The 25,036-nt window shown below is 39.6% G+C and overlaps 1 protein-coding gene across 1 annotated transcript in view; it reads left to right on the forward strand.

Moving 5' to 3' along the window:
* Positions 1 to 951: 951 nt before the first annotated feature.
* AGPAT4 (1-acylglycerol-3-phosphate O-acyltransferase 4) overlaps positions 952 to 25,036 on the forward strand; it is a gene marked incomplete at both ends in the record, with an annotated part of 51,801 nt that continues 27,716 nt past the window's right edge. The window contains 2 exons of the mRNA XM_079550326.1: positions 952 to 1,129; positions 23,230 to 23,399. Of these exons, the coding sequence (XP_079406452.1) occupies positions 952 to 1,129; positions 23,230 to 23,399 (348 nt within the window). The remainder of the gene's footprint in view (positions 1,130 to 23,229; positions 23,400 to 25,036) is intronic.

Consider the following 25,036-nt stretch of genomic DNA (forward strand, 5'->3'; position numbering starts at 1 on the left):
CACTTGTAGTTAAGCTTCCTGGTTTGCTAGTTTCCTTTAAATAAGGTTGGACAGAAATCTCACAGTATCAATCATTAGACAAACGTGGCTTAAAAAAATAAAAGCCAGCAGTGTTTTGGACTTCCGTATGTATACACAAGTGAAGCAAACCTTTCATTAAAGTTATCTGAAAGTAAATAGTCCCAAATAGAGTGAAAGTTGGAAACACCTTTTTAGAGTGTTGCATTGAATAGCCATGTGAGGTTACCTAGACTCACACACACACAAAATCGTTTATAAAAACGCGGAAGGTAATGTGGGCCCCCCTTGTTTGTGTGAAATGTATGGAATAGTTCTGAAAGGGAAGTAAATTTCATGTTAAAAAAATAGCAAATGTTGAAGAGAGGCCATGGGTCCATAATAAAGAAGTATCCTGTGGGTGTGATAAAAGTCCCAGCAGTTCTTTGGGTAAAGTATCATTAACACTAGCAAGCTTTTGTTGAAACGGCACGCTTTGAGACTTGCAAATTTTGGAGCTGCTCTTAAATATAGCAGAGGCCACAGCATGTGTCTTATAAAGTACTGGCAATTCAAAATGTAAGTGGATGTTTTGCTCATTTTTTAGCAGTGAAGGCCTGAAAGTGGAGCATTACACTGCATGGAATAGAGGCGCATGCTTTGTGTCTTGTAGAATTAGAATTGAAATGTGAAAATTTGTTTCCAAAGCCAAATGTAAATTGATACAGTAATATGATGTTCTCTTTCCATGCTTACTCTTGGAAGTATTTTAATCAGGCCTTATTCTAAATAAAGACATTAAGTTTCATTCAGATATTTAAATGTACAGTATGACATCTGTATTAATCTGTTTGTGGAAACAAATGCACTCTGTAACTGCTGATACTATTTGATTTTGCAGGTTGTCTTCTGAATTTTGGGTCTGAAGGTACCCTCTTGCTTTCTCAGCAAATCATGGACATCGTTGGCTTTCTGAAGTCTCAGTTCATTTGCCACCTGCTGATCTGCTACATATTTATAGTGTCAGGACTGATCATTAACTTCATTCAACTCTTTACACTTATACTTTGGCCAATCAACAAGCAACTGTTCAGGAGGATCAACTGCAGGCTGGCTTACTGCATTTCAAGCCGTAAGATTTTGTTTTTGTTTTGTTTTAAGCTATTTTCATATTTTGTCTTGAGGGAATTGTTTAAAAAAAAAATCTGAAATGGTTGTCAAAGTAACATATATAAAGATCATTACTGCTTCCTACAGCGCTTGCGTTTGTGTGGAGAGGTGTTTGCATTGTTGGAATGTACTGTTCTGCTGAAATGTTTTGTTCTTTGATATTGGGATACTTGCTTGACTCAGGATAATGAAGAAACACTGCCTCTCATTTGACTATCCATCATGTTGCATTAAGCCAAATGAGAAATATTGAGCAAATAAGAGCATAACTCAGCAACATGTACTGTTTGTAGGTTTGCATTGCTAACAAGTCATTTCCGATAGCACTTTCAATCTCTTTATATTTTGTTTTTGATCTTTGTAAAACTTACATATGTGAATGCTATTCAGAAATAGGAAATAATTTAAAAAAAAAAACAGTGATTCAATGTTGATTTCTTAAGCCACTTGTAAACTGTTTGCTTGAATGAGCGTTTCAGGCCTTAAGCTGCATCTCAGTGTACTCAGTATAAGCATGTAGTTCACAACGTATGGTACAACAGGTAGCCTCTAAGTTTTGAAAGAAATGGGAGTCTCTAGAGGAGTAGATAGTATATGCTCAGGATATAAACTGAGAGTCGTGACAACTCACTGACTGTTGACTAATCGTTCCAGTACAAAGACTGAGATCTATATCCTTTTATATTCTCTTCTTATATTAACTTCTCTGTTAAGAAGTGGGTAGAATCTCCACCCATCAGCAGTGGATTATCAGAGCATCTCAGTGATATCACTAAGCTTATAGACTTGTTTCTGAAAAGCTATGGCTCCAGCAATGATTTATTGCAACGTCTGTCTTCAACATAATAACTATCAACTTACAGCAGAGTGCAATCTCACCAGAAGCTGTTAACAAATACAGAAGTGTCCCTTGTCTAGTAGTTATGTATGCTGTTAAATGTGTCCGTGTTCCAGAGTAACTGATCCAGGCCTTTCTGAAACTTGAAAGTGGATTCTAAAACAAACTGTTAAAAATTGCATGCTTTATGAGGCTCCCTAAAGATGATCTGAATATAATGTTACTGTCAATGGGAGTAAGTTATGGGTGGTTTCATATGAAGAAAACAGCTATCCAAGACAACGATTAAGAGCTGTGTTGCAGGAGTATAGCAAAATGGTTTCCTCCACGCTACTTAGTCACTACTTGGAACCTGAGAAGGAGGAAGCATTGTTAATGATCGTAATTAACCACTTAAGGGAGAAATCTGCCACATATCTCGAGCTGGAGGCTGTTGGAGATTGTTTGTCTCTCATCAGTGAGTCTGCCATGAAACTCATCAAGGCATTACTTTTCAAACAGACTTTTGATTCAGATTTCAAAGCTGCATCAGGACCTATGAGCCCAAATAAATTGCAGGTACTGTTTTAGTATTTCTATGATAAAGAGACAATTGTCATAAAGGAATTTCACATTTGTTGTCCATGTGTGTGTCCCTGAAGTAGTGAGTTTGCAAGTAGTATTTGTTCTGATGTATAAACAGTGCCATGAATGTGGCCAAATTTTTACTTTTTTTCTGGTGGCACAGAATATGTTTGAAGCCATGGAATATAGGAAACAGCATGTGTAAATTTTCCTTTAGGGCAAAGGCAGGTTTTTGTATCTATATTATTTTTAATGCAATACCTTCTGCCCCATTCAGCCATTTGGCTACCTGATGGAGAGACATCAGACTTGCGAGTCTTCAGGCTGAAGCCTTTAGCTGCCCTCAGCATAGTCTCATCTGTATCTGAGGCCGGTCACTATGTAAATACGAGCATGTAATACTGCATGCTTGCCCTTGTTTGGGAGGATGGCTTTTTATTCAGGGTTGTTAATCTAGTCTTCAGTCTCCACTGAAACAGGTTGTGTTGTGAGATTTTTGCCTCATCATGCTCAGAATAGACTAGCTTAAGGATAAAGACAGCTATTTGAGCTGTACAGAACAGCTTTGCAAACTGGCAAATGATTCACCTTTATCTGAGTGATGTTTGAAAAGGGGAATGTGACACATCATTAAAATAGGTATTTGAAAGAGCTGCAGTAGATCAGTTAGTCAAAACTGATGTGTTTTTGTAGTAGTCTATGTGTAATATAATGACTTTTGTGGGGCATTGGTGTGCTGATGAACACGTAACATAAGCGAAAAGTATTTGAGATTCTGAAACTTAGCCATGGAGAGCATACAGACTCCTATGCATTGCACTGGGGGTATGCATCACATTGCCTTCAGTGGCTGTTAAATCCTGAATCAGTAAGTTAACCCAACTGTTGGAGCTGGAAGAGAGCATTTCACCCTTGACACCATGCCCTTGGGAAAGTATTCTTGTATTTTGAACAGTGGCGAAGTTTTCTTCTATCCCTTTTCTTCCTTTCTCATTTCTACTATGGGAATGTAGTAAACTCATTTGTGCAAGTGCAATGTCTGCTCTCATACTGTATACAGGAAATTAGTCTATTCTTCTGGTGAATGCCTTTTCCTCACTACGGTAGTTCAGCCTGAGTTGGAGATGCTTGCATATCTGCTTATCTGAATTAAGTCAGACTAGCTCAAATAAATGTATTCATGCTGTAAGAAGGCCACATGGAATAACTGTGGTTTGATAGTTGGAGACATAGCTGTGTGAGCGGCTGCTTCTCCACTGTGAATATGACCATATCATACTGACTGACAACCCAGCAGGCTAATGTGATATAGTATAAACTACTGCTTATTGATTAAAGTTAGAAAAGAAGTAAAAACTTGGTATCCAGTTTGAATTTATAGTATTTATTACTTGGTAATTTATTACTTGGTATCCAGTTTGAATTTATTGTATGTATAGAAAGGATTTACTAGAGCAGCAACTTGGTTTTAATGGAAGGGAACAGAACTGCACACAGTTGACTCCATTACTGAAGGTGTCTTCAAAACAATTGTGAATTGTGACTTGGTCAGACAAGGAGAGTTTAGCTTCTGTTCTGACCTAATTTATTATGTTTTAGAGATGGGGATACTTTCTGACACCATTATTATTGGCATCAATATACTGAAAAATAATGGTTCTGTTAAATAGGCTGTGGTTTTTTGGTGGGGTTGGTTGGTTTGTTTTGAAGTGGCATTTTATGAAATTGGAACTGGTGAAAAGTTCTTAATTGCACATTGGAAGCTTTGTTCGGTCTTCTTGCTCTTCAGATAGTGACTGTTCATCAGACTGTAATTTAGGTTGCTTTTAGAAGTCCAAGTTACTTTATGTGTTTTACTGCAAATAAACTCTCTTTTTTTATCCATTAACTCCTTTGACAGCTATCTGCAAGGGAGTGGTTAGCTGTAGTTTTCTTTACCCTGTATGCCTCAGTGCATACAGGGGAATGTTAGTTGTGGAGAGTAGATAAATTCAGCTAGCCAAGAGGAAAACTTATTTATTTTTTTGTCAGTGTTGCACTTGAGAAGTGCCAAGAGTTGCACAACTTCTGTTATATTTCAAATGTTAGAAAAAAGAAGACCTTTAGGCTTAGAACTTTCAGTCAGTGTTTTCTAGCTCCCAGTGTGTATTCACTGACTGATTCAATTATCTGTTAACCCGCTTTTGTAAAGTGTCAGCCCTGATAACTTCTTCCTGATACTGAACTCTGCAAAGTGCAGCGCTAGTGGGGAAATTGAACACTGCAAACCTGTGCAAGATGGTAATAAGTTTTAAAAATAAGTGCATTTGGAAAATGGTGTTGGAATGCAGGTTAGGCAAGCAATCAGTATTATTTTCTGTTTTTAAATAATTTAGGGGCACTTTGTCCTCAGTCTCTTCTTCCAAAAAATGGAGAGCTAAGGACTATGCTGAGGAAGAAAGTGCGGAACGCATCACAGTTCTTGCTGATGCTTGTACTTAAATTGGAAGAGATGAGAATACTTTTGCCTCCTTGTTATCTGGGGAAAGCAAACCATGCACAGCTCTTCTGCACTAGCAGAAGAGAACTGTGAAGTTGGCCAAGCCTGTTGAGAGAGCAGGTTATCTTGGCTATAGTGCTACGTGTGCACATGGCTGTGTGGCTTGTGGAGGCAGTGGGAGAATGACTTGTATATCCAGTACTAGTTTGTGTTTCGTAGGCTGATGCAGTGCTACTGCCAGGTGAGCAGAGTATGCTGGGCACCTGTTGGCTGCATGGGACATAACTGCTGAGTGCTGAGACTGAGACATACACATTGGATGAATGGCTTCTTTAATGGTGTTGGATGTGCTTATTCAGGAACGTATTTGGCTATGAGTGAAGCAGCGGTTGATAACTTGTCCTCTTGCTGCCTCTGTCTTGGTGGAAAATTAGCTTCTCCTTCTATTGAGAAGCAGCCTGTGCTCCTCACTTGAGTGGCTAACTGGCCTTCCACTGACTCTCAGCCCAAGACGAACTTTGCACTGCATAAACAGAAGATCTGCCAATGAGAGTATGACTGTGTGGAAGGATGCATAAGGGTTTTAAAAACAATTGTCTTTGCTTCTAATTTGCCTTTATAAATTAATTATAGTAGTACTAATAGCTTTCTTGTGCTTTGAAAGGGATGTTATTACACCTCTGGGTAAAGTTACAGTGTGTTGGCTGCAGTTTGTAAATCCCTCTGAGGGGAAGGCCCTTCTTTGCATGCAAATGGGCACCCCCTGATGCCTGCTTACAGACTGCAGAGAAAACGAGATGGAAATTGATTCTTCTTATAACTGAGCTTTCTAGAAACAAAATCAGGTGAAACCAAGAACTGCTTCAGGCTCATCATCTTAGCTGATTGTTATGAAACAGTGAAATTAATTCCTCCCACATACAGCTGTAAGCATCACAGTACAAGAAATGGGCATCCAGATGAGCATGTGTGATAGTACTGAGGCCATGTTAATCCTCAATTTTTTATTTGATGGCATGCGTTCCCAGTGCCCACATAAAGTCCTGGATGCAGTACTCCAGATGGGGCCTCACAAGAGCGGAGTAGAGGGGGACAATCACCTCCCTCTCCTTGCTGGCCACCCCTTTTTTAATCCAGAGCACAGATGGCTTTCCGGGCTACAAGCACACACTGCTGGCTCATGTCCAGCTTCTCGTTTACCAGGACCCCCAAGTCCTTCTCTGCAGGGATGCTCTCAAGAAGAACTTCCCCCAGTTTGTATAAACACCTGGGATTGCCCTGACCCAAGTGTAGCACCCTGCACTTGGCCTTATTGAACCTCATTAGGAGGATGGGTGGGCTGGATGATCTTAGAGGTCTATTCCAACCTTCGTAGTTCTATGATCCAAGTCACAGCACAGAATGAGGCATTAATGTTTACAAGTTGCTTGAGTTGTTGCCTTACTAAGGGTGAATATTACACATGTGTTGTCTTGGGGTTTGCTGTCAGTTGGCTGCATCTCTTACTTTTCTGCTCCCTTTTGAGCAGTGTGCAGCACTAGAAGCACATACCACGGTGTTTCTCCCTCTCTCAAAAGCATTAAAATCACATAGGAACATATTTCGGAGTAGATTTTTAGGCTCTTTGTACATCAAGGATTTCAGCAGCTGGTGCAGTGATGTCTTACTCATTTTGTGCAGGAATCTTTTGAAACTAGTGGGAAGCAATATTTCCTTTCAGCAGTTGTTTGAGGTCTTTCATTATGATTCTTGAGTGGAAAGAGCTTCTGATTGCACATGCTTGGTGCTCCTCCATGACAAGATAGTTTGTGACTTGTTTGCAAACATGTTAAATCTTCTTACTTGTGGATTATGTTGTTTTCTCGCTTCGGAGACTGTTGTTAAGGTAGCAAGGTCTTGTTGGGCATTATAAATGTGTGTTGCTGTGTTGCTAAATATCCTACATCCATCTTGTAGAAATTTTTTCTTAAACATGTTTTTTTCAACATAATATTCAGAATTCTGAACATTTTAATGCTGGATAAAGAGGGAAATGAAAGTGTATGCAAGACAGTTCTTTAGTCTGCTTGGGCTTGGGAGAGGCAGTTATTATTTTGCCAGACCCATTTTGGTCCTTGCTGAAACAATGTTCAAAGCAAAATGAGAAACCACAAAGAGAGAGATAATAAAGATTACTGTCTAATTGTTTGTGGGTAGGTTGTTTTATTCTTCTGTTAGCCCACTTTTATTGATACTCTTAAGTTGTATGCTCTTTCTGTACTCAGACTACATTAGGGTGCCAAAAGCAAACATTTGTGTTATCTCATGGTGTTGAAGGGGAAATTGCACTTCAGTATGATTATTCTTCAGTTCTTTTATTTGAAATTTGATTTAGAAATGCTATATTGCACCTATGAGTGTAGAGTTTTCACTGAAGGTTAAAACACAGGTGAGTATTCTAATACGTGAGTTTTTTTCCCCATTCTACACAGATTTCTCACTACTTATTGGTACTTATGACCAAAAATCCAGGAATCAGTATGTACTTCTAATGAACAATTTGGATGAATGAATCTGCCGCTTGAGATAGGTAAGATAATAGAGTGATTGTATGGGCTTAATTTTTGCCTGTCACTTCTAAAACAACTTACCCTGGTTTTTTGGAAAATGTGGGAGATCTGCAGCTGTGAGGCTTTTGACAGTAGCTCTTCTTGATATTGCTTTGCTACTTTATAGTAGCACCTTTCCTGTACCATCCTTAAATGCTGTGGAAAATCTCTTATTGGATTTTTTTTTCTTAAAGCAAACAAACTCATAGTGTTCTCTGACATTTTCCAGACCTTTTCCCTAGCTCAAATAGGGTCTTAACCAAAGATGTGCAAGGTACTAATGCTGTACAGTTTGCTGGAGGTTCTATATAGGCAATCTAGCTATAGAAAACAAAACCCTTCAAATTTGAGCCATTTTAATGGGGTTCATCTGACCTTGCTTTTTTGCAGTGCTGTTTTTCATATGAATGACAGGATATATTAACCCTTCAGTATTCAGAGTTCTTTTACTGATTGAATTTGGTTATTTTTCCAGAAACTGAATGCAAACTGATTTTCTCTGTTGAATTTTTATGAAGAAGTTTTCCTAACCACAAAAATATATCAGTGTTTTATTAATTGTACACGTATTGCCTTTTTGTTCTTATAAAGAAGGAAGGAGTTACACAGGCAAAATAACTGTGATATTTCTTTAGTTTTCATATGTTCCTTGCTTAACTAAAGTTTAAAATTGAGACCATGGTACATTTTTCTTTTATTAGGAGACTACTTGTTCAATATATTTCTAAATGCTAAGAGTTCGGAATTTTTCTGGATGAATTTAAGCTTTCTATGGAGTTTGTCTTCCTTGTGTATTCGTAGGCTCTGACTCAGTGTTAGAATCTCCATTAATTCATGCCTAAAATTTATGGTTTCCTAATTGGTGATTTCCTTGCAAGTGATGTCTTGGGAGTGTCCCAAACCTTGTGGGTAATACTGTAGGACTTAGTGACTTAGACCTAATGTTTGGTGCTACGGGATGTGAAAGCCATATAAAGAAGTAACTGAAAAGTTCTTTGTTGGAAAGATGTAAATTGAATCTTCTTTAAGAGTAGTGGTATGCTAGGTTCTTCCGTTTTGTAGGATATTGGAGTGCCATGATAATCTTTAGAGCTGTTTTTCAAATGTTGCTCCTCTGAACACTGTGAGAAGGCTGAAAGTACTGTTGAATATTTTGACATAGATTGAATAGAATGTAATGTCATTGCTGACCTTCATAAATCATTAAAAGTCAGGATACATGACTCTGTGCTTTGTTTCTAGCTCATGTCCTTGACTTGTTGATATGGGAAAGTCCAGTAGTCATAATCCCATTTTTAAATGAAGAAGTCTAAAAGGGGGATAGGAAGCTTGTCTGCCATCATATATGCACAGTCTATTGTACACGGATGCTTTTGGTGTAGGACAGCTTTCTTGAAATATGAAAAGTAAACTTCAGTAGGAAAAAAAAATAGAATGGGATCAGCTTGGACAGTTTGCTGAACTGCAGTGCTGCAATTGGAAGGTCATTCCTACTTCCCTCTTTGATGCCTTATTAAGTTAACAGCAAGGAATTGCATGCCGGCCATTGGGGGCAGCTCTGGTGATTGTCTGCTTGATTGTTATCTGCGCTGACTGGTCCTGTTGCCACGAGGAACTGCTGGTTTGTTGAAACATAGGAGTACTGCTAAATTCCTCGGGGAGGAAGGATAAGAGGAGTCCTCAAATGTGAGACAAATCTCTTTGACACGTGGCTGTTAAATAATTAATTTCCCCAGAGGGTTTGAAAAGAGCATTTCAAAGCAGTGACTACTGAAGTTCTGCCTATGTGTTAGAGCCATTGTACTTGCCAGGCTGGCTTTGTTCCACACGCACAGAACTTGGAGAGAAGAAGCTGTTTTGTGGGCAGCTTGTCTGGGGATAAAAGATAGGAAAAAGCTGTGAAATGAGATGTGTGAAGTGTGCAGCTGTTTTTTCCGTAGGAGAGGATTGTTTTTAACTTTCAACATGGAGATGGTTTAAAAGGAATAGTTACTAAAGAAGTTGTTGCTGCATTAGTTTCTGTATTTCTCCATCTCTCTAGCTCTGGGTTATGCTAGAACAGGCAGCACAAGTTGAAACCTCCTGTTTCAAGAACCCATATGCAGACTTAATGTTTCTTCTTCATGTGAAGGAAAAATGTAGTTTATGTTTTGTGGGCCAGAGAAGAGAATCCATTTGATCAAACCTGAATGATGCACATTTTGAATGGGAGGGAAATACAGGAGTGAGAGATGGGGAAGCTGGCGTGAAGTAGTGATGAGTCAGCACACAGTGGTTTGGGCCAGGGGTCAGGACGGGGTCTGGGCCAGGGCTGGCTTGTGGCCGCAGCAGAGCTGTTAGCTCAAGTACGAGAGGTGTGCCTTGAGGTACAAAGGTTCTGTCCTCTTAATCACTAAGTTCTCACTGCCTGTTGTATGCAGTACCCCTGTGAAGATCTGAAATACTCTGTAACTTCCAGGATTCTTTGAAAGCTTGTGCACTTAAGGCCTTTCATTAAATGTGGTTCTGATTTGGGTTCCCAAAGCAATTATAGCCTGGCTGCATTTCAGCAGTGCAGGTGTGGCCGTAATAAATCATCTGTAGATTTGGACCTAGTTCAGTATGTTTCATCTGAGAAAATGTTGATGCTCCTACAAAGAGCATGAAACACTTTTATCAATAAAATGCTTCTCTTCATTCTGTAAGAACATGAAATGCATCACATTCAGGGAGCTGAGGCAAAGAAAGCACCAGAACTGCAGTTTGTAATGTCTACCATCAAAATTTCAGCCAGGATGTTTCAGTGATGTCAAGTATTTTTCACTTATTACGTTAGCCAATTCCTGCATATGTATGTGTAGTAGGTTTTAATTCAGTGACTAATCAAGCATTGAGATCAAATTGCCAAGAAGAACAAACCACAGATAAAGCTCTAGCTTTGTAATAAGTGCAAAGAGCCTTTCCCTTATTTAGGGTTACTCAATTTGCTGTAGCAGTGACTAAACCAAAGTTGAAGATTATTTTTATACCAATTTAAGAAAGTGTCGTTGTATATTAAATTAAAAAAAAAAAAAAAAGTGGGGGAGGAGAGTGTATCATCAGTCTTGAGGAAAAAGTATTTAGTTAAGACTAATGCAAAATTCACATTTGGGCTTACATTGCACTTGTAATTTGTGAACTACAAATTACAAAACTAGATGTGGGTAGGATTGGGTTTATTTATTTTTCAATTTGATTTTTAACTTCACATCTAATGCATCATCCTGTCTCCAAATCTATAATCTTAATCTTAAAAGTTAGATTGGCAAATTACTGAGCGTGTTGGCAGAAGGGGGGTCGTTATTGTTTTAAACTGGTGGTTTGGTTTGTACATGTTCCAAAATATGCATTTATGAACTGTTCCTTTTAGTGTATTACTCTTTGCCAGTCACTGGCTATCTCAGCACAGAGCAGGCCTTTGAGCAGCTATCGTTGTGCTCTGCTTACAGCAGCCTGTGTGTGAAATACCTTCCCACCTGCTCTCCTGAAGACTCCTTCTTTGCAGCACATACAGTGTGCTGCCTTTGCTCTATTCCCTCCTGTGTATCTTCCTGTGAGAGAAGGTGTATGTCTTGCATAAAGTTCATAAAAGTAGTCTTCATTTAAGAACTTCAAGATCTGTTTTTGTTTTATTTATGCACTGTGTCAAGGAGTGATTTGATGTGCTGCAAAACCTGGATTTTCAGAATTTTAGGATGACTTCATTCTTGTGGAAACTTCCAAGTGGGCATCATCTAACAGGACCAAGCTTCTGGAGGAGGCTTTGTATGCTATCTGACTCGAGTGTTGTATTCTGTCCCTGTTCTGTGTTTTCACAAGCTTCCTGGGCACACCCTTAGCAGTCAGAAAGAAATAAGGAATGATAATCACAGCAACTCAACTTATGAGTGATTTCTGTCCTTCAAATGAACTTGCTGAGGTTGCTTCTTCCAGTGCTATCAGCCTATGCTGCAACTGGAAAAGGATCTGAACCGGTGAAAGTTGCAGTTTTCAAAAAGCAGGCCCGTAATGAGAGAGGACTGGAGCACCCCTACGTGCTTCCTCTCCTTGATTCTGTTGTGGTGCAAGCTATTTTAAGTACATTGAAGAAGCGGTGTAGGTACCAGTCTTATTTGCCGAAGCTTTCAAATAAGATCATTAAATTCATATGGTAAACAGTGTTTATTTGCACTGACTTTCCAGCTTTGTAGAAGCTTCAATAGTATTTTGCAGACTTTAGAGAAGGTCTAAATGGCTTGTATGGAACCTTGGAGACCTCAGGCGCAGTGCCAGCTTGCAACCTAACATCTGCAGCCTGCCATTTGTGGATCCGATGCAGCAGCCAACTGCTACTACTAGGGGGCTTCTACTATGTCTCTTGTAGCTTCAAGTGGCTTACCACCTGTGAGAATCTAAAGGTATTTTATATTGTTTCTTTGATCTTGTTTTGCTAGAAATAATTGTGATAAAGTCTAAGAGAAATGCTGCAGGGTGTGCGCATCCAATTTGATGATACTCCTCTGCTCCCAACATGTGCACACCATGTTTGCATGATAGGTCTTAATTTTACTACTTCTGTGAAAAGTGAGACCTTCCTCCTGTATCTACTTGAAATTGCATGTCTGGCTGCTACTTTTCATTTGCAAAGCATTTAGTAAGAAAATGCCTTGGTTGCCAGAGAGGAACAACTCTGCTTTTTGTAACTGATGAAGCCTATTTTTCTGGTAATGGAATAGAAGAGCATGAGCCTTGAGCCTATTGATTATGTTGACCACATCAGCTAAATCATGTGTTGCAAGGAATGCTATTCTGTGCAAATAATTCCAAGAATATGGCAGTAGTCATTCAAAAGAAAGAAGCTAGTGTGCTTAGAAATAGCACATCTGTGTGTCACAATTGTACTAGTTGGACTATAGAGCAGAAAGCTAGTAAAGCTTCTTTTGCAGGCACCCTTTCAATTTGAGCAGATGACAAATTGGTGGAACCTTCACATCCTCTCCTGCTGGAGCAAATAAGCTGCCAGCTTTCTGAGCAGGCCTGAATGCACGTAGATTCTTCTAACTTTCTTCCTGCACTTAAGCTTGAGGAGATGTTAGAGTAAGCACAATCAAACTGTGAATGTTATCTGAGAGGCACAGGTGATCCTTACCTATGGTGTTATATTACTGAGTTTTTGGGAGCACATCTGTCTTAACTGAATGTAGTATTTCTGATATGTACTGCATTATTTCTTTCTTTGTTTTAAGAAGTATTTCTTATGTATTTATCTCTTTGGATAACTTCAGCTTGAAGAGTTAAACTCTACGCTCCATGCAAGTGTCACAGCTTTATGAGTATTTGATGGGTATATTTGATCTGTTGTGCTTTATTTTTAATTCATGAAAGCCATTTGTTTGACTTGTAGTTTGTGACCTTATTGTCCCTTTGAGGCACACTTGGTGAAAGTCACTGTTAAGAATTCAGAAACTAAAATAAGCATCAGGAGACATAGCTCTTTTCTCTCAACACGTGATGAGATGCTGCAAGATTACAGGCAGAGACAGGGAATTCAGGGAATGCAAGTGAAAAATGAGTAATGGTTTTGTTCTGAACAATGTTCTCAAAGTGATAGAGGTTCAGTGGCTATTTGCCATTAAATTAATGCTGAAGTAACTGCAGTGGTACAATATAGGTACTAAGTCAACTTGTTTCCAGTTCTGAAATTCAGACAGATTTGTTTTTCATAGGAAGACTTATGTACAAGTTATCTGCCTTAACTCCTAAAAATATGTTGTTTTAGCATATTACTTCTGGTAATAAGTGGCTATTTCTTCAGAAGCACACTCATTATCTGAAATCAAAAGTAAGTGGAAATATGAATGGAACCTTGGCTGTCATTACCATGGTTTTCTTGTTCTGCTGTTTTGTGCAGACTTTAATTCTTTCAGTTCTTACAGCTCTAGGAAATGTAGCTATTCCTAACTAGAGGGTTTAAATTACTTTTTGCTCAGTTTCCTAATTGAATTCTCTGATTCTCCTAATTTGTGCTAAAGATTACTTTCTATTGCAACTGATAGTGTCTTTTATCATCAATCATTCTTCTCAGAGATTAATTCCCATCCCTTTTTATCAGGAGCTGGAAGTGAAGGTTAAACATGTTGAAGATGCGAATCTAGAGTAATGAGAGCAATAGGATTTTCTCTCTTGATGTGCTTTCTTGTTCTGAACTAAGTTTTTATTTGATTTGAAACTTGGTCTGTGTAGAAATGAAGACTTTTGTTACAACAGATGCTAGAAGGAGAGATTTGTGAAAATAGCTTCCACTCCTACATGCATTAAACACACAAAATTCACTTGAGTCACATAAGTTTTCTAATTGTTATATGATTTAATTAGTACTTCCAAACAATGCATATAGCAAAAAAAAAAAAAAAAAGTCACAGGAATGTGTGAGCTGTTCTGGGTCCTAAGAATGAACACTGATCATAGCCCTCTAATTAAGGAAATGCTAATGATTCATTATGTCAAAGAATTCAGCTGTGATTGAGTAAATAATAGGGAAGATTAAGACATCCACTAAATAATTCATGTTTACTTTTTTTGCATGCTCAGATTTTGAGATCTTTATCCTGGAAGGTGATTCTTGACTGAGAACTCTCTTAGGCTGACACCTCCCTCCTTAAGCCAGAAGGCTTTGCCTGAGAGATGCTGGCTTCCTCCTCATCTGTGGTGGCATAGCTTTGCAGTGATGGAAGACAGGAGGTATTGGTGTATAGTGCAGTCTGTTTGGAAAATACTGCACTTCTTTTCTACTGTTAGGAAATAGGAATATCAGTTAAAGGAACTAGAGTAAGCTTGAGAATATACATATATCTGTGCTTCCAGTCATTTTACACAGCTGTTCTTGTGACAGTGGTATTTAGCTTAAATTTCTTTCTTTCCCCACTGCTAGCCTCCCAACATCCTTAAGTGATATTTGTGAGGGCTACCCAATCCTCTTCCTGCATGTTTTTTGATAGCTTAAGTGAGCCAAGCTGTTCTGGTTTCCTGTCATCGTGGTAGCCCTGGTCTACATCTGCTTTGTTTCAAGTTTTATTTCCTGAGCATGAATGTCTGTTACTGATGTGCGGGCCCAGAGATGATCTGACTATTGCAAGGAGCCATTCCTTTTCTCTCCAGGAAAGAACATCATAATGACATCTTTTTTTTCCTTCTTAGAGCTGCATAATAAGAGTAGACCAGAACATAAGCTAATGTTCCCAGACCCTTCTGTCTTGCATCATTTCTGTTTTATTAGTTCTGCAAGGCTTGTTCTATCAAAATTAATGCAGTTTCTGTTACCTTGCCTCTCAAAGTTATCTGATTTGTAAAGTGTGTTCTGATTTTATGTCACTGATAAAACTTATTAATTTGTATTGAATACTTTAGTATCCCATGTCAGAAATGTTTCATGGAGATCCTTCTTTACCTAGGTTGAGTAAAAGGCAACAACAGATAGTTCACAGAATCACCAAGATTGGAAAAGACCTTCAAGATCATCCTGTCCAACCATCCACCTATCACCAATAATACTCACTAAACCATGCTCCTCAACACAAAATCCAAATGTTCCTTGAACACCTCCAGAGTCGGTGACTCCACCACCTCCCTGGGCAGCCCATTCCATTGCCTGACCACACTTTCAGAGAAGAAATATTTCCTAACATCCAGCCTGAATCTCCCCTGGCGCAGCTTGAAGCTGTTCCCTCTAGTTCTACTGCTAGTTACACGAGAGAAGAGGCTGACCCCCAGCTCACTACAGCCTCCCTTCAGGTAGTTATAGAGAGTAATAAGGTCTCCCCTGAGCCTCCTCTTCTCCAGACTGAACAATCCCAGCTCCTTCAGCCACTCCTCGTAAGGTCTGTGCTCAAGACTTCTCACCAGCTTTGTTGCCCTTCTTTGTACCTGCTCCAGGTCCTCAATACCTTGCTTGCAGTGAGGGGAAACTCACAGGGGATTTGCACGTTTTGGCATGGTTCTCCTTTACAGCATTGTACTAATCTTCAACATCTCTTTGATTTTATGGCAGTTTCTTTTACCATACCATATGAATGGCTCAGTGTAGCCTGGATGTGTTGGGCTCGGTGTATCTCTTTTGTTTGTAGAACGAGAATTATCAGGTAATGTCATATAAACCTGCTTCTGATTATGGTGAGTGGTCAAAGCAAGTCCTGGGGATTTGATGATCAGAAGGCTGGAGCACCTCTCCTATGAAGAAAAGTTGAGGGAACTGGGCTTATTTAGCTTAGAGAAGGCTCTGGGGGAACCTCGTTGTGGCCTTACAATACTTGAAGGGAGTGTATAAACAGGAGAGGGAACAGCTGTTTACAAGGGTGGATAGTAATAGGACAAAGGGGAATGGTTTTAAACTGAGACAGGGGAGTTTTAGGTTAGATATTAGGAGGAAGTTTTTCACTCAGAGGATGGTGATGCACTGAAACAGGTAGCCCAAGGAGGTTGTGGATGCCCCATTCCTGGAGGCATTCAAGGCCAAGCTGGATGTGGCTCCGGGTGACCCTGTCCATGGAAGGGGGGTTGAAAGTAGATGGTCTTTATAGTTCTTTTCAACCCAGGCCGTTTTATGATTCTATGATTTAGCACAATGAAATTTTGAAGTCTTGCTCCCTTATGTAGGAGTTGTTAGCCCTACAGAGAACCTAAGGAAATGATCTGAGGAAGAGGAGATGCTTTGACATCTTATGTTGTCTTTGCATGGTTAACAGTAGGCCAGACTTCTTCCCAATGAACTGCTTGGGGTTACTTGTGAGCTAGATTTAGTAGCCTTTGGGCTGTCACCTCCCTCCTGGTGTTAACTAATTCCAGTGAAGAGCTGAGCAGTGACGTAATTGTTTTAAATGTGATGGTCATGTTGTACAAGTCTTAACAGTGAAAATATTTACTAAAAACAGCTAAGTGGAAACGTGTAGCTTAAATTTAAGATACGCTGGCTTAAAGATTGTAAGGCCTAGGAAAAAGAAAAAAAATATATTTTCAATGTGTTTATTCAAACAGGAAGTCGCTTTAAAGAAAATGTTGAAATAAGGCTGGTGTTCATTTTGCACAGAAACTTGCAGTGAGTGGCTTGCTACCATTTCTGATTTACTAAGCAGTTCTCCTACGGTGGTGTTCCTATATGCAATATTAGAGAGGCAGTGGTGTTTTGGACAATAGGAAACCATATCCATAAGAGATGCGACTGCCTGGTTTCATGTCTATACAAAGCATATGTTGGTGTCATGGAAACTTGCCAAGCTGCATGTTGTTTTTCACTGTTGGTTGGTACTAACTCCTTTGATCATCACATACTTTGTTGACCTCAGTTACTTGTGGCAAAAAAAAAAAAAGCACAGTCTTTGCTGAAATATAAGATTGGTGAAGAAAACTGCATTAAAGGAACTTCCTGCAAGCAAATGCTGAAATAAATGAGTCTCTCTGCTTGAATATATGAAAGGACTGGACTGCATTTATCTTTTGCCTTGAAAGCACATCCAGTAATTTACTGTGGTGGGTGGGGAATTAAATCATCATTTCTGGATTCCTCTGTTGGTGATTTCTAGCCCTAAAAGCACAGCCATGCAAGTCTTTGAAATGTTATTCAAGGGAGTTGCTGACAGGATCTCCCACAGGGAGTGGGGCAGAAATCTTCAAGAGCGGACCTGCAGCCAATAGAGAAAGGGTTTTTTGTTGTTGTTGTTGCTTTAAATTTGTGTGCATGATTCTCTGCCATCTCATTCCATCCTTTTGCTAAAAACAAGTCCAAGGGTAAAAATGATTACATCACCTGATAGGCTAATTGGGGGAGGGCAAGGGGCTCAGGCAAGAGAAGTGTGAATTTTGCTTTCCTCTTCTATTTAAATGTTCTTAAACATTTTTGTACTGATTGAAAACCAGAACCTCTGTCTTGGAGTGGTCCAGATTTCTCCATTGTATATCACTGTTGCTCCCATACTCACCTGAAGAGAATGAGAATCTGCTTGGAGCAGAATGGGGAAGGCAATGCTAGACAGAAAATGTGTGTATGCTTTTTATAATACATCATCTCCTGGACATTCAGTAATGTTCCAGCTCTGAGCTCCAGTTATTCCTGTACCTAATCGTTGCAAGCTTATAGCAGAATGCTGAACTTCAATTCTTTCTTTATAATTACTTGCTGCAGGAAATGAAGTAGACAACCAGAATAAATGAGTAGTGAGGCTAGATGATGTAGTGAAGCACTGGAATAGCCTGTGCCAGGAGCTGTGGAGTTGTCAGTACTTGAAGTTTTTTGAAAACCTCCTAGGTGTCTTTGCAGTTGAGATGGTAGGTAATAACATCCAAGGTTTCAAACCTCAAGTCCAGCTAAAGAAATTTACTAATGAAAGTCATACGAGGTTAGAAGAATAGTGATAGCTGTTTTAATGACTCATTCTCTCAAAACTTTGACATGGAAAATAACGTCTGGGTAAATTCTTTGTGTGTTTCCCTTAAATGTTTTTCGAGTAACCAGTTAGCATCCATGATGGTCTCTTGTCAGTTGTTTGTTCTTTAAGTGCAGGTAGTGAGGCAAATCAGATTATGGTACTGATGGGGCAGGAAGCAGTCTAACCTCACAAAGGGTAGATGCCAGTTATCTGTAGCAGGGTGTAGTTGTTTTTTTGTTTTTTGTTTTTTTCTTTCGGAGTAGAAAACCTAGACATTCTCAGGGAAACAAAGAATCAGTAATAGAGATTTGAAAGCATGTTTTCTCCCTCGTCAGCCCCTCCTGAAGCTGGTTGTAGCTTACTGCAGGAATGTTCCCTTCCAAGCAGACTGAGAGATTTCAATTTTTTTTTTTTTTCTTTTCCCCTATGCATGAATTGTGTGGAAGTGTCAGTGGAAGAGTTGTTTGTAAGCTGAGAACTCCCATGATGTGGGTGAATGTGAATTGACCAGTCTAGTTGTGAAATTCAGCCTCTCAAACTTCTTCAAAAAGGGGTAGGAAAAAGACTTACTCTAGAAATTTTGGACCAGCCCTGGTTGGGAGCAAGAATTGTATTTTAAGTTTTTTCCTATGTAAACTGATGTTTAGTTACGTAGCCTGGCTGGTGTACAATGAAGAGGTGGCTTTCACTGGCTGTCTGCTCTGTGGAGTTGGCAGGAGTGCATATATGAGTGAGCTTGTGCTGTTGAGCTACCACAGGGAGTTTCTGGGTAATAAATTTCTGTGTCAGATTCTGGGTGTACGCTGGTAGCATAATGCAAGGGTACTGTAAAGAGACATTACTAGTCACTGCTGAGAGCCATGAAGAGAAGGGATGTGGCGAGAAGGGAAAAGAAAGAGCAGAAAGATTAAAGAAAAGCAAGTGTTAAAAACTGAGAGGCTGTAAGATGTTATTTACAAAAGCATTCAGTTTCTGCTTCGTGTCCCTGCAGCAACTGCAGGATTGCACCAGCGAGAAATAGGCATGTGAGGTGAGGAGTAGGGACATACTTCTGCAGTACTTAATTCAAACACAGATCCTGGTCACGTGAAGCCTGCAGAATCAGAAGTATGTACAGAATTATTTTTGTCTGTGCTTCTTTGAAATGTACTTGAGACTAAAAATATGAAGAGCTCTATGCATGTGGCATACCTGTATAGTGAGATGCCTGATACATTATTCATTTTGTTCAAATTGTTGGGAAAAACTAAAAAAATAGACACTTGAAAGGGAATGACTTTGAGGATATATTTTTCCCCCTCAGGTAAAGTTGGCTTTTTCTTCAAGAGCCTCATAGCCATCATCTCTGTATTTATTTATTTATTTGTTTGTTTGTTTGTTTGTTTGTTTGTTTATTTTAGGCAATAGAATTAATGGCAGTAAAGATGAAAGAAGAGAAAATCCTGTCTGGGAGTCACTTGTTCTTTCATTAGCTAATGTTGTTAGCAAAGTAACAGACAAATAAGAGGTTGTTTCGAAGTTCCTTCTCAGTGTTCTGTCCTAAAATGTGATTGTAAATTCTGTAAATGTTTGCAAATGTTTTTTTTTAATTACTCAGTTTCCCTGTGTTTGGGGAAGTTCTGGGCAACTGGTGAAGGATTTCTCTGGCTATGAAGCATCCTAGGTCCAAGAGATGCTCTCCTGTTAGTCAGGCTCTTACACAACTCCAGAGTGGCTCCACTCTGTGTCCATCCCTTCTGGTCACAGGGAGGGTGCAGGTGCAAACAGTGTGCGTGTGCTCCTTAGGCTAGCCACATCCCTCACCAGATGCTGAGTTACCAGTTCAAGCCATGACCACATAGTTCCCTTATACCTGCTCTGATCAGAAATAAACAGGGGGCTGATGAGTCAGTCACTTGTCTGTACCTTGAATGTGTTTATATTGTGTTAAGGTAATGTTATTTGAATAGAGATTGTCTGTTAGCCTGTTTTAACACTGTTAGATAAAATTCATTCATGTCACTAGTGTTCTTCAGTGTACAGCAAAATGTCATATAAAAGCTTTTTAATTGAGCTAATAATGACTGAACATGTAGAAAACTTGTTCCTGACTGTTCTCTGTTTTCATTCACTAGTTGAAGCCAGTGGGGAATCTAAACAGAAAGGATTTCAGAAGTTGTTCAAAGACTGGCCTGCTTTTGATCTTCTCTGAGGTGAATGAGGATGTGTGGTGCCCTGGGATTTACCTGAAGCCAGGAGAGCACCTCAGATGTCTCACCCTTCCAGCAGAGACATATGCTCTGAGAAAAGGTTGCTTTTCTCTGAGCATAGAGCAGTGCCTCACATGAGACCTTTGTTTGGTGGAGAAGTATTATGATAGCTTTGACAGAAAGCAAACATGTCTTTTATCACCCTTTAGATCTTCCAACGACATGGGTTCCTCAAGGACAGCCACTGCTTTTTTATTTCCCTCGCTATTGAGATAAAGCTTCTTGCCCGAAACAAGAGAAATTTTCTTAAATAAAGGTTAAATTCACAAGTCCAGTAGTCAGGCTTGTAGTTACAAGCAAAACAAATATGAAGGCTGTGCTTGGTGATAGGATAAGCAAATAGGAAGGCAAAACCTGTGTGATTGTCACTAGGAGATTGCTGAGGAATGACTCTCCAGCTGTTAAGTACAACTTTTTTTTAAAATGCTCTTACTGTCTTATCTCTCCTAGTATTTGTTTCTTAAAGTTTTAGGAATAAATCTGAATGCTAATCCAGAGCAGTTTTGAGGCATTTAACACTGATTTTCTTGGTGCAGGCTTTTTCCACACCTCTATCCACTCCCTTTGCTTAACTATTTTATCAGGGAAAGTTGTACAGATGTATTTCATATTAATAATTCCCCTTGGCTGTGCGCATTTTGCCAGCCAACCCCTTATCTTTGCCCTAGGGATGGTAGTTCTGTATCCTGTCTGAGCTATTGACTTTGCTATGAATGATTGATACACTCGTGCCAAACGCAGAGCACATCTGCTGTAGCGGAACATACAACCGCTACTTCTGACAAGTTAAAAGGATGATGCATAAGGTGTACATGCAGCAGACCTCATTGCAGATGTCCAAGCTACTTTCTAGTCTATAATTGTACTGTCTTCAGAAGTTCTTCTGTTTATGGTTTCTTACAATCGATTCACAATTGCTTCTTTTTCACCTGCTTGCCACTTAATTCATGATTTTAGGTACCGCTTCTTTTTATTATTTGTTTGACAAACACCATAGTGAGTGGCAGCGTAATTCTCAACAGAAAATCAAGAGTTTTGCCATATGATATATAATTCGATCTCTGTTTAATGATGGGACATTGACAGTGTAGTATAGAATTAGGAGAATGTTCATGTCAGAAGTTCTTCTGCTGGACAACCCCAGCTGGCAGAAGCATGTCTATAAAGAAGACGTGAATAGAATTAAAGAAATACAGTAAAACAAAATTTTAAATTGATCCTCTCAACATGCAACTTTTGAACACTGCTCCAGTTCTCTGGCTTGTTCCTCAAAGCCTGTTTCTGGGCTTGGGAGAGAACTTCTCTAAATGCTGAAGGGCCATTTTCAAAGTGTCTTGGGTACTTAAATGTGACTGAACAATGGTGACATTTGGACACCAGTCTCACTTTAGGCCAAATCAAAATTGTATTACACAGAATACGTAAAAAGCAGAAGGATGAAGCAGTCTGGAGGGGTACTCATGTTACACTTACATGAACAAAGTTAAATGACTTTTGAAGGTTAAGTGGAAGTGAGAAGATTGACCCTGTGCCTCACTGCCTGCTGGAGGCTGGTGTTCTGGGTTCTGCTGGCTGGCTTTGGGCAGCCCAGCCCATCACAGGCTTTATGTTGGGACAGACATTTGTATGGCAGAGGAGACTGGGGGGCAAAGTGCGCTAGCTTCAGTGTGAACGTTAACCTGTATCTGTTCCTAGAGCTGACTCTGGGTGGCTTTAGGAAGGCTCTGATGTGTCTGGGCTGCTTCTTTTGCCAGAGTTTGTTAACGCCAGTTTCATGTAAGCTCTGGGCATTTTAAAGAGACTTGAAAAGTATTAGAGCAGAGGAGGGAAAACAAAATAGAAACACCATCAGCTGAATAAAATAAAGCAGTGACATATCAAAACCTTACAACCAGGAAATCCCACTGAACTAGGTGCTTACAGGTACCATTCATGGATTCATGTCCATGTTGTCGATTCCAGCTGTCAAATTAAAATGTAGCCTTTCAATTTACTGTGGCCACATTTGAATCCACGCCCTAATTCATGTCACCTTGAACAATACAGACGTTTTCAGGATGGAGGATTTAGTCCTGACACAGTGTAGCAAAAGCTGATATCAATGTTTTCTCCCAGTTGTCTGGGATGGGCACACTGCTTTGGAAGGAACTTTCCCAGGCTGTAGCTCTTCTGTTGCGTAGGTGCTGAAGTCTGCTATGGGCGCAGGGCACCTCAGACACCAGTCCCCTTTGGAATGGATGAGTTTTTCTGGGTGAATTTGAGGACCAGTACCTTCTCTGGGTATGCCTTGAAGGGGAGAATGCTGTAGGTTTGCCAACTCTGGCTCTTTGCTTGGAACTGTCATTGAGCTACCAGCATGAGCAGTCAGACTGAATACAAAATGCAGTCACTGGCTGTACTATCACCTATGCTACAAGTAAGACTTTCTGAAAGCACTGCAGTTTGAGCCTACCTTGCCTGAAGCCAATTGAATCTGACATGGTTTGGGGTCCTGTTTGCTGTCAGTGCTTTACAGAAGTTTTGTGTGCAGAACTCCTAGGAGTACAGGAACCTGTGTACAGGGGAAATAGGCCTGTTTATTCCTCCTGCAAGCTTGTTTTGATCTTCATGTGATTTTTTTGTAGTACTGTAAACCATAAATGCTAATTTTACACGTATTTTGATGATACCACTGTATTACCACTTTAATATTAAATTTGTAATTTTCAAATGAAACTCCTTTTCTCAGAGTCGCTGTGGAAAATTCCTTCTCCTGCCGTGCTACCTCCTTATTTCCTTTTTCTCTCCTGCTCCCTGCTGTATCCTCTCCTCCCCCCCTTTTTTTTTTAACCGTGTGTTGTTGAGGCAACTGGTGTTTTTTCAGTACATTACTAATCTGTGACTTTGCATATAGTTTGTAATTTCATTTATTTTTTGTTCTTTATTTTAGAGATGGTAATGCTACTGGAATGGTGGTCAGGCACCGATTGCACCCTCTACACTGATCCGGAGAGTTACCACAAGTATGGGAAGGAGAATGCCATTGTAATTCTAAATCACAACTTTGAAATTGACTTTCTCTGTGGCTGGAATTTCTGTGAAAGATTTGGAGTCCTGGGGGTAAGTTTTGATTAGCATTTTAAATAAGCTTCCTCTTCTTGGATGTGGGAAAAAAACACACAAGTAAAATGTTTGGTTTGTTTGTAATTGTTGTGGCTTAACCCCAGCAGGCAATGCAGTACCACACAGCTGCTCACTCACCTCGCACACTGGGACGGGGTGAGAATTGGAAAGATAAAATTGCAAGAACTCGTGGGTGGAGGTGAATACAAATTACTAGGTAAAGCAGAAGATATATACACAAGTAAAGCAAACGAAGGGATTTATTCACTACTTTCTGTTAGCAGGTGGATGTTCAGCTGCTTCCATGAAAACAGGTCTTATTACATGTAATAGTTTATTGGGAAGATAACCGCCATTCCTCTGAATCACTACATGTTCCCACTCTCCTTTTTATTTCATCCAGCTTATATTGCTGAACACAGCACCTTCTGATCACTTTTGGTCAGTCCTAATTGTCCACTCCGAGCTTCTTTTGCATACCTAGGCTCCTCACTGGCAGGGCAGCATGAGGAGCTGGAAAGCCCTTGACACAGTGTAAGCACTGCTCTGCAAGAATTGAAACATCTTAAATCCAAAGCACAGCACCATACCAGCTGCAATGAAGAAAACTAATTTTATCCCAGCCCAAACTGGGACAAGAAGGTAATATATCTGTTCAAATGTCATTCAGTTCTTGTGCACACTAACCAAGATGAACTTAAATCAGTGCAGCAGGAGTACGTGAAGACCAAGATTTCTTGAATGTTCATAGAAATTTTTATAAGTATTGCAGTTAAAACTGATGAAGATTTTTAACCTGTGGAGGTTTTACTTTTGTTTCTTTCTGTGCACTTGCTAGGTACCTATTGGTTGATGGTGTTGCAGAAAGGTGAGCTGCTCTGTGATTCTTTCCCAGTGAACTGTAGAATTTATTTCCCTTTAGAATCATCTTGCAAATCTAGCAAACATGCAACTAGACTCATGCACACTCTTTTGTCTCTAGAATGAAAGAGATCTGGTGTGAAAGCAGTAACCAAGTGATAACTAATAAAGAGTGGATGAATTAATTATCAACAACTGAATATACTATTATGTAAGGCTAGGACTACGTGTGCCTTTGTTTTCAGTTTTTCTTGTTTCACCTGTCAGGTCATGGAGATGATTCTAGCACCTCTCTTTAGTTAGTTTAACTTAATTCTGTGATGGTAATGATAATCTGGATTCAGAAAACTGTTTTACTCTCCTAAGAAAGCAGACTAATGCCTCCTTTTGGCAGTCTTCTATAGCATCTTCTTCCAATTTTGCTACTGGCTGTTGTCAAAACTCCTGAACTTGGTTTGTTTGAATATGACTTCTTTGAGCTGTTCTTCTCTGAGCTTTTCCTTTTAGCACTTTGCTTTTTCTGTATGTTTAGTCACCACTTTGGCCCCTTTAAATTATAATCATGAGGTCTGCCTTAAAGCAAACAAACCAAAAACATAAAAAAAACCCACCACAGAACACACACATTTTAAGGTCTTGCTTATTGCTGAGGTGGCTGTTGACTTCAGGTTACTGTGGAACAATTCTACCTACTATCATGTCTGGGGCCAAGCTCAGAGCCTGAGAATATCATCAAAGGTAGCAGTAAATGTAGGGAGATCTGTTCACGGCAG

This window comes from Tetrao urogallus (assembly GCF_951394365.1).
Source record: "Tetrao urogallus genome assembly, chromosome: 2".
Taxonomy (NCBI): Eukaryota; Metazoa; Chordata; class Aves; order Galliformes; family Phasianidae; genus Tetrao; species Tetrao urogallus.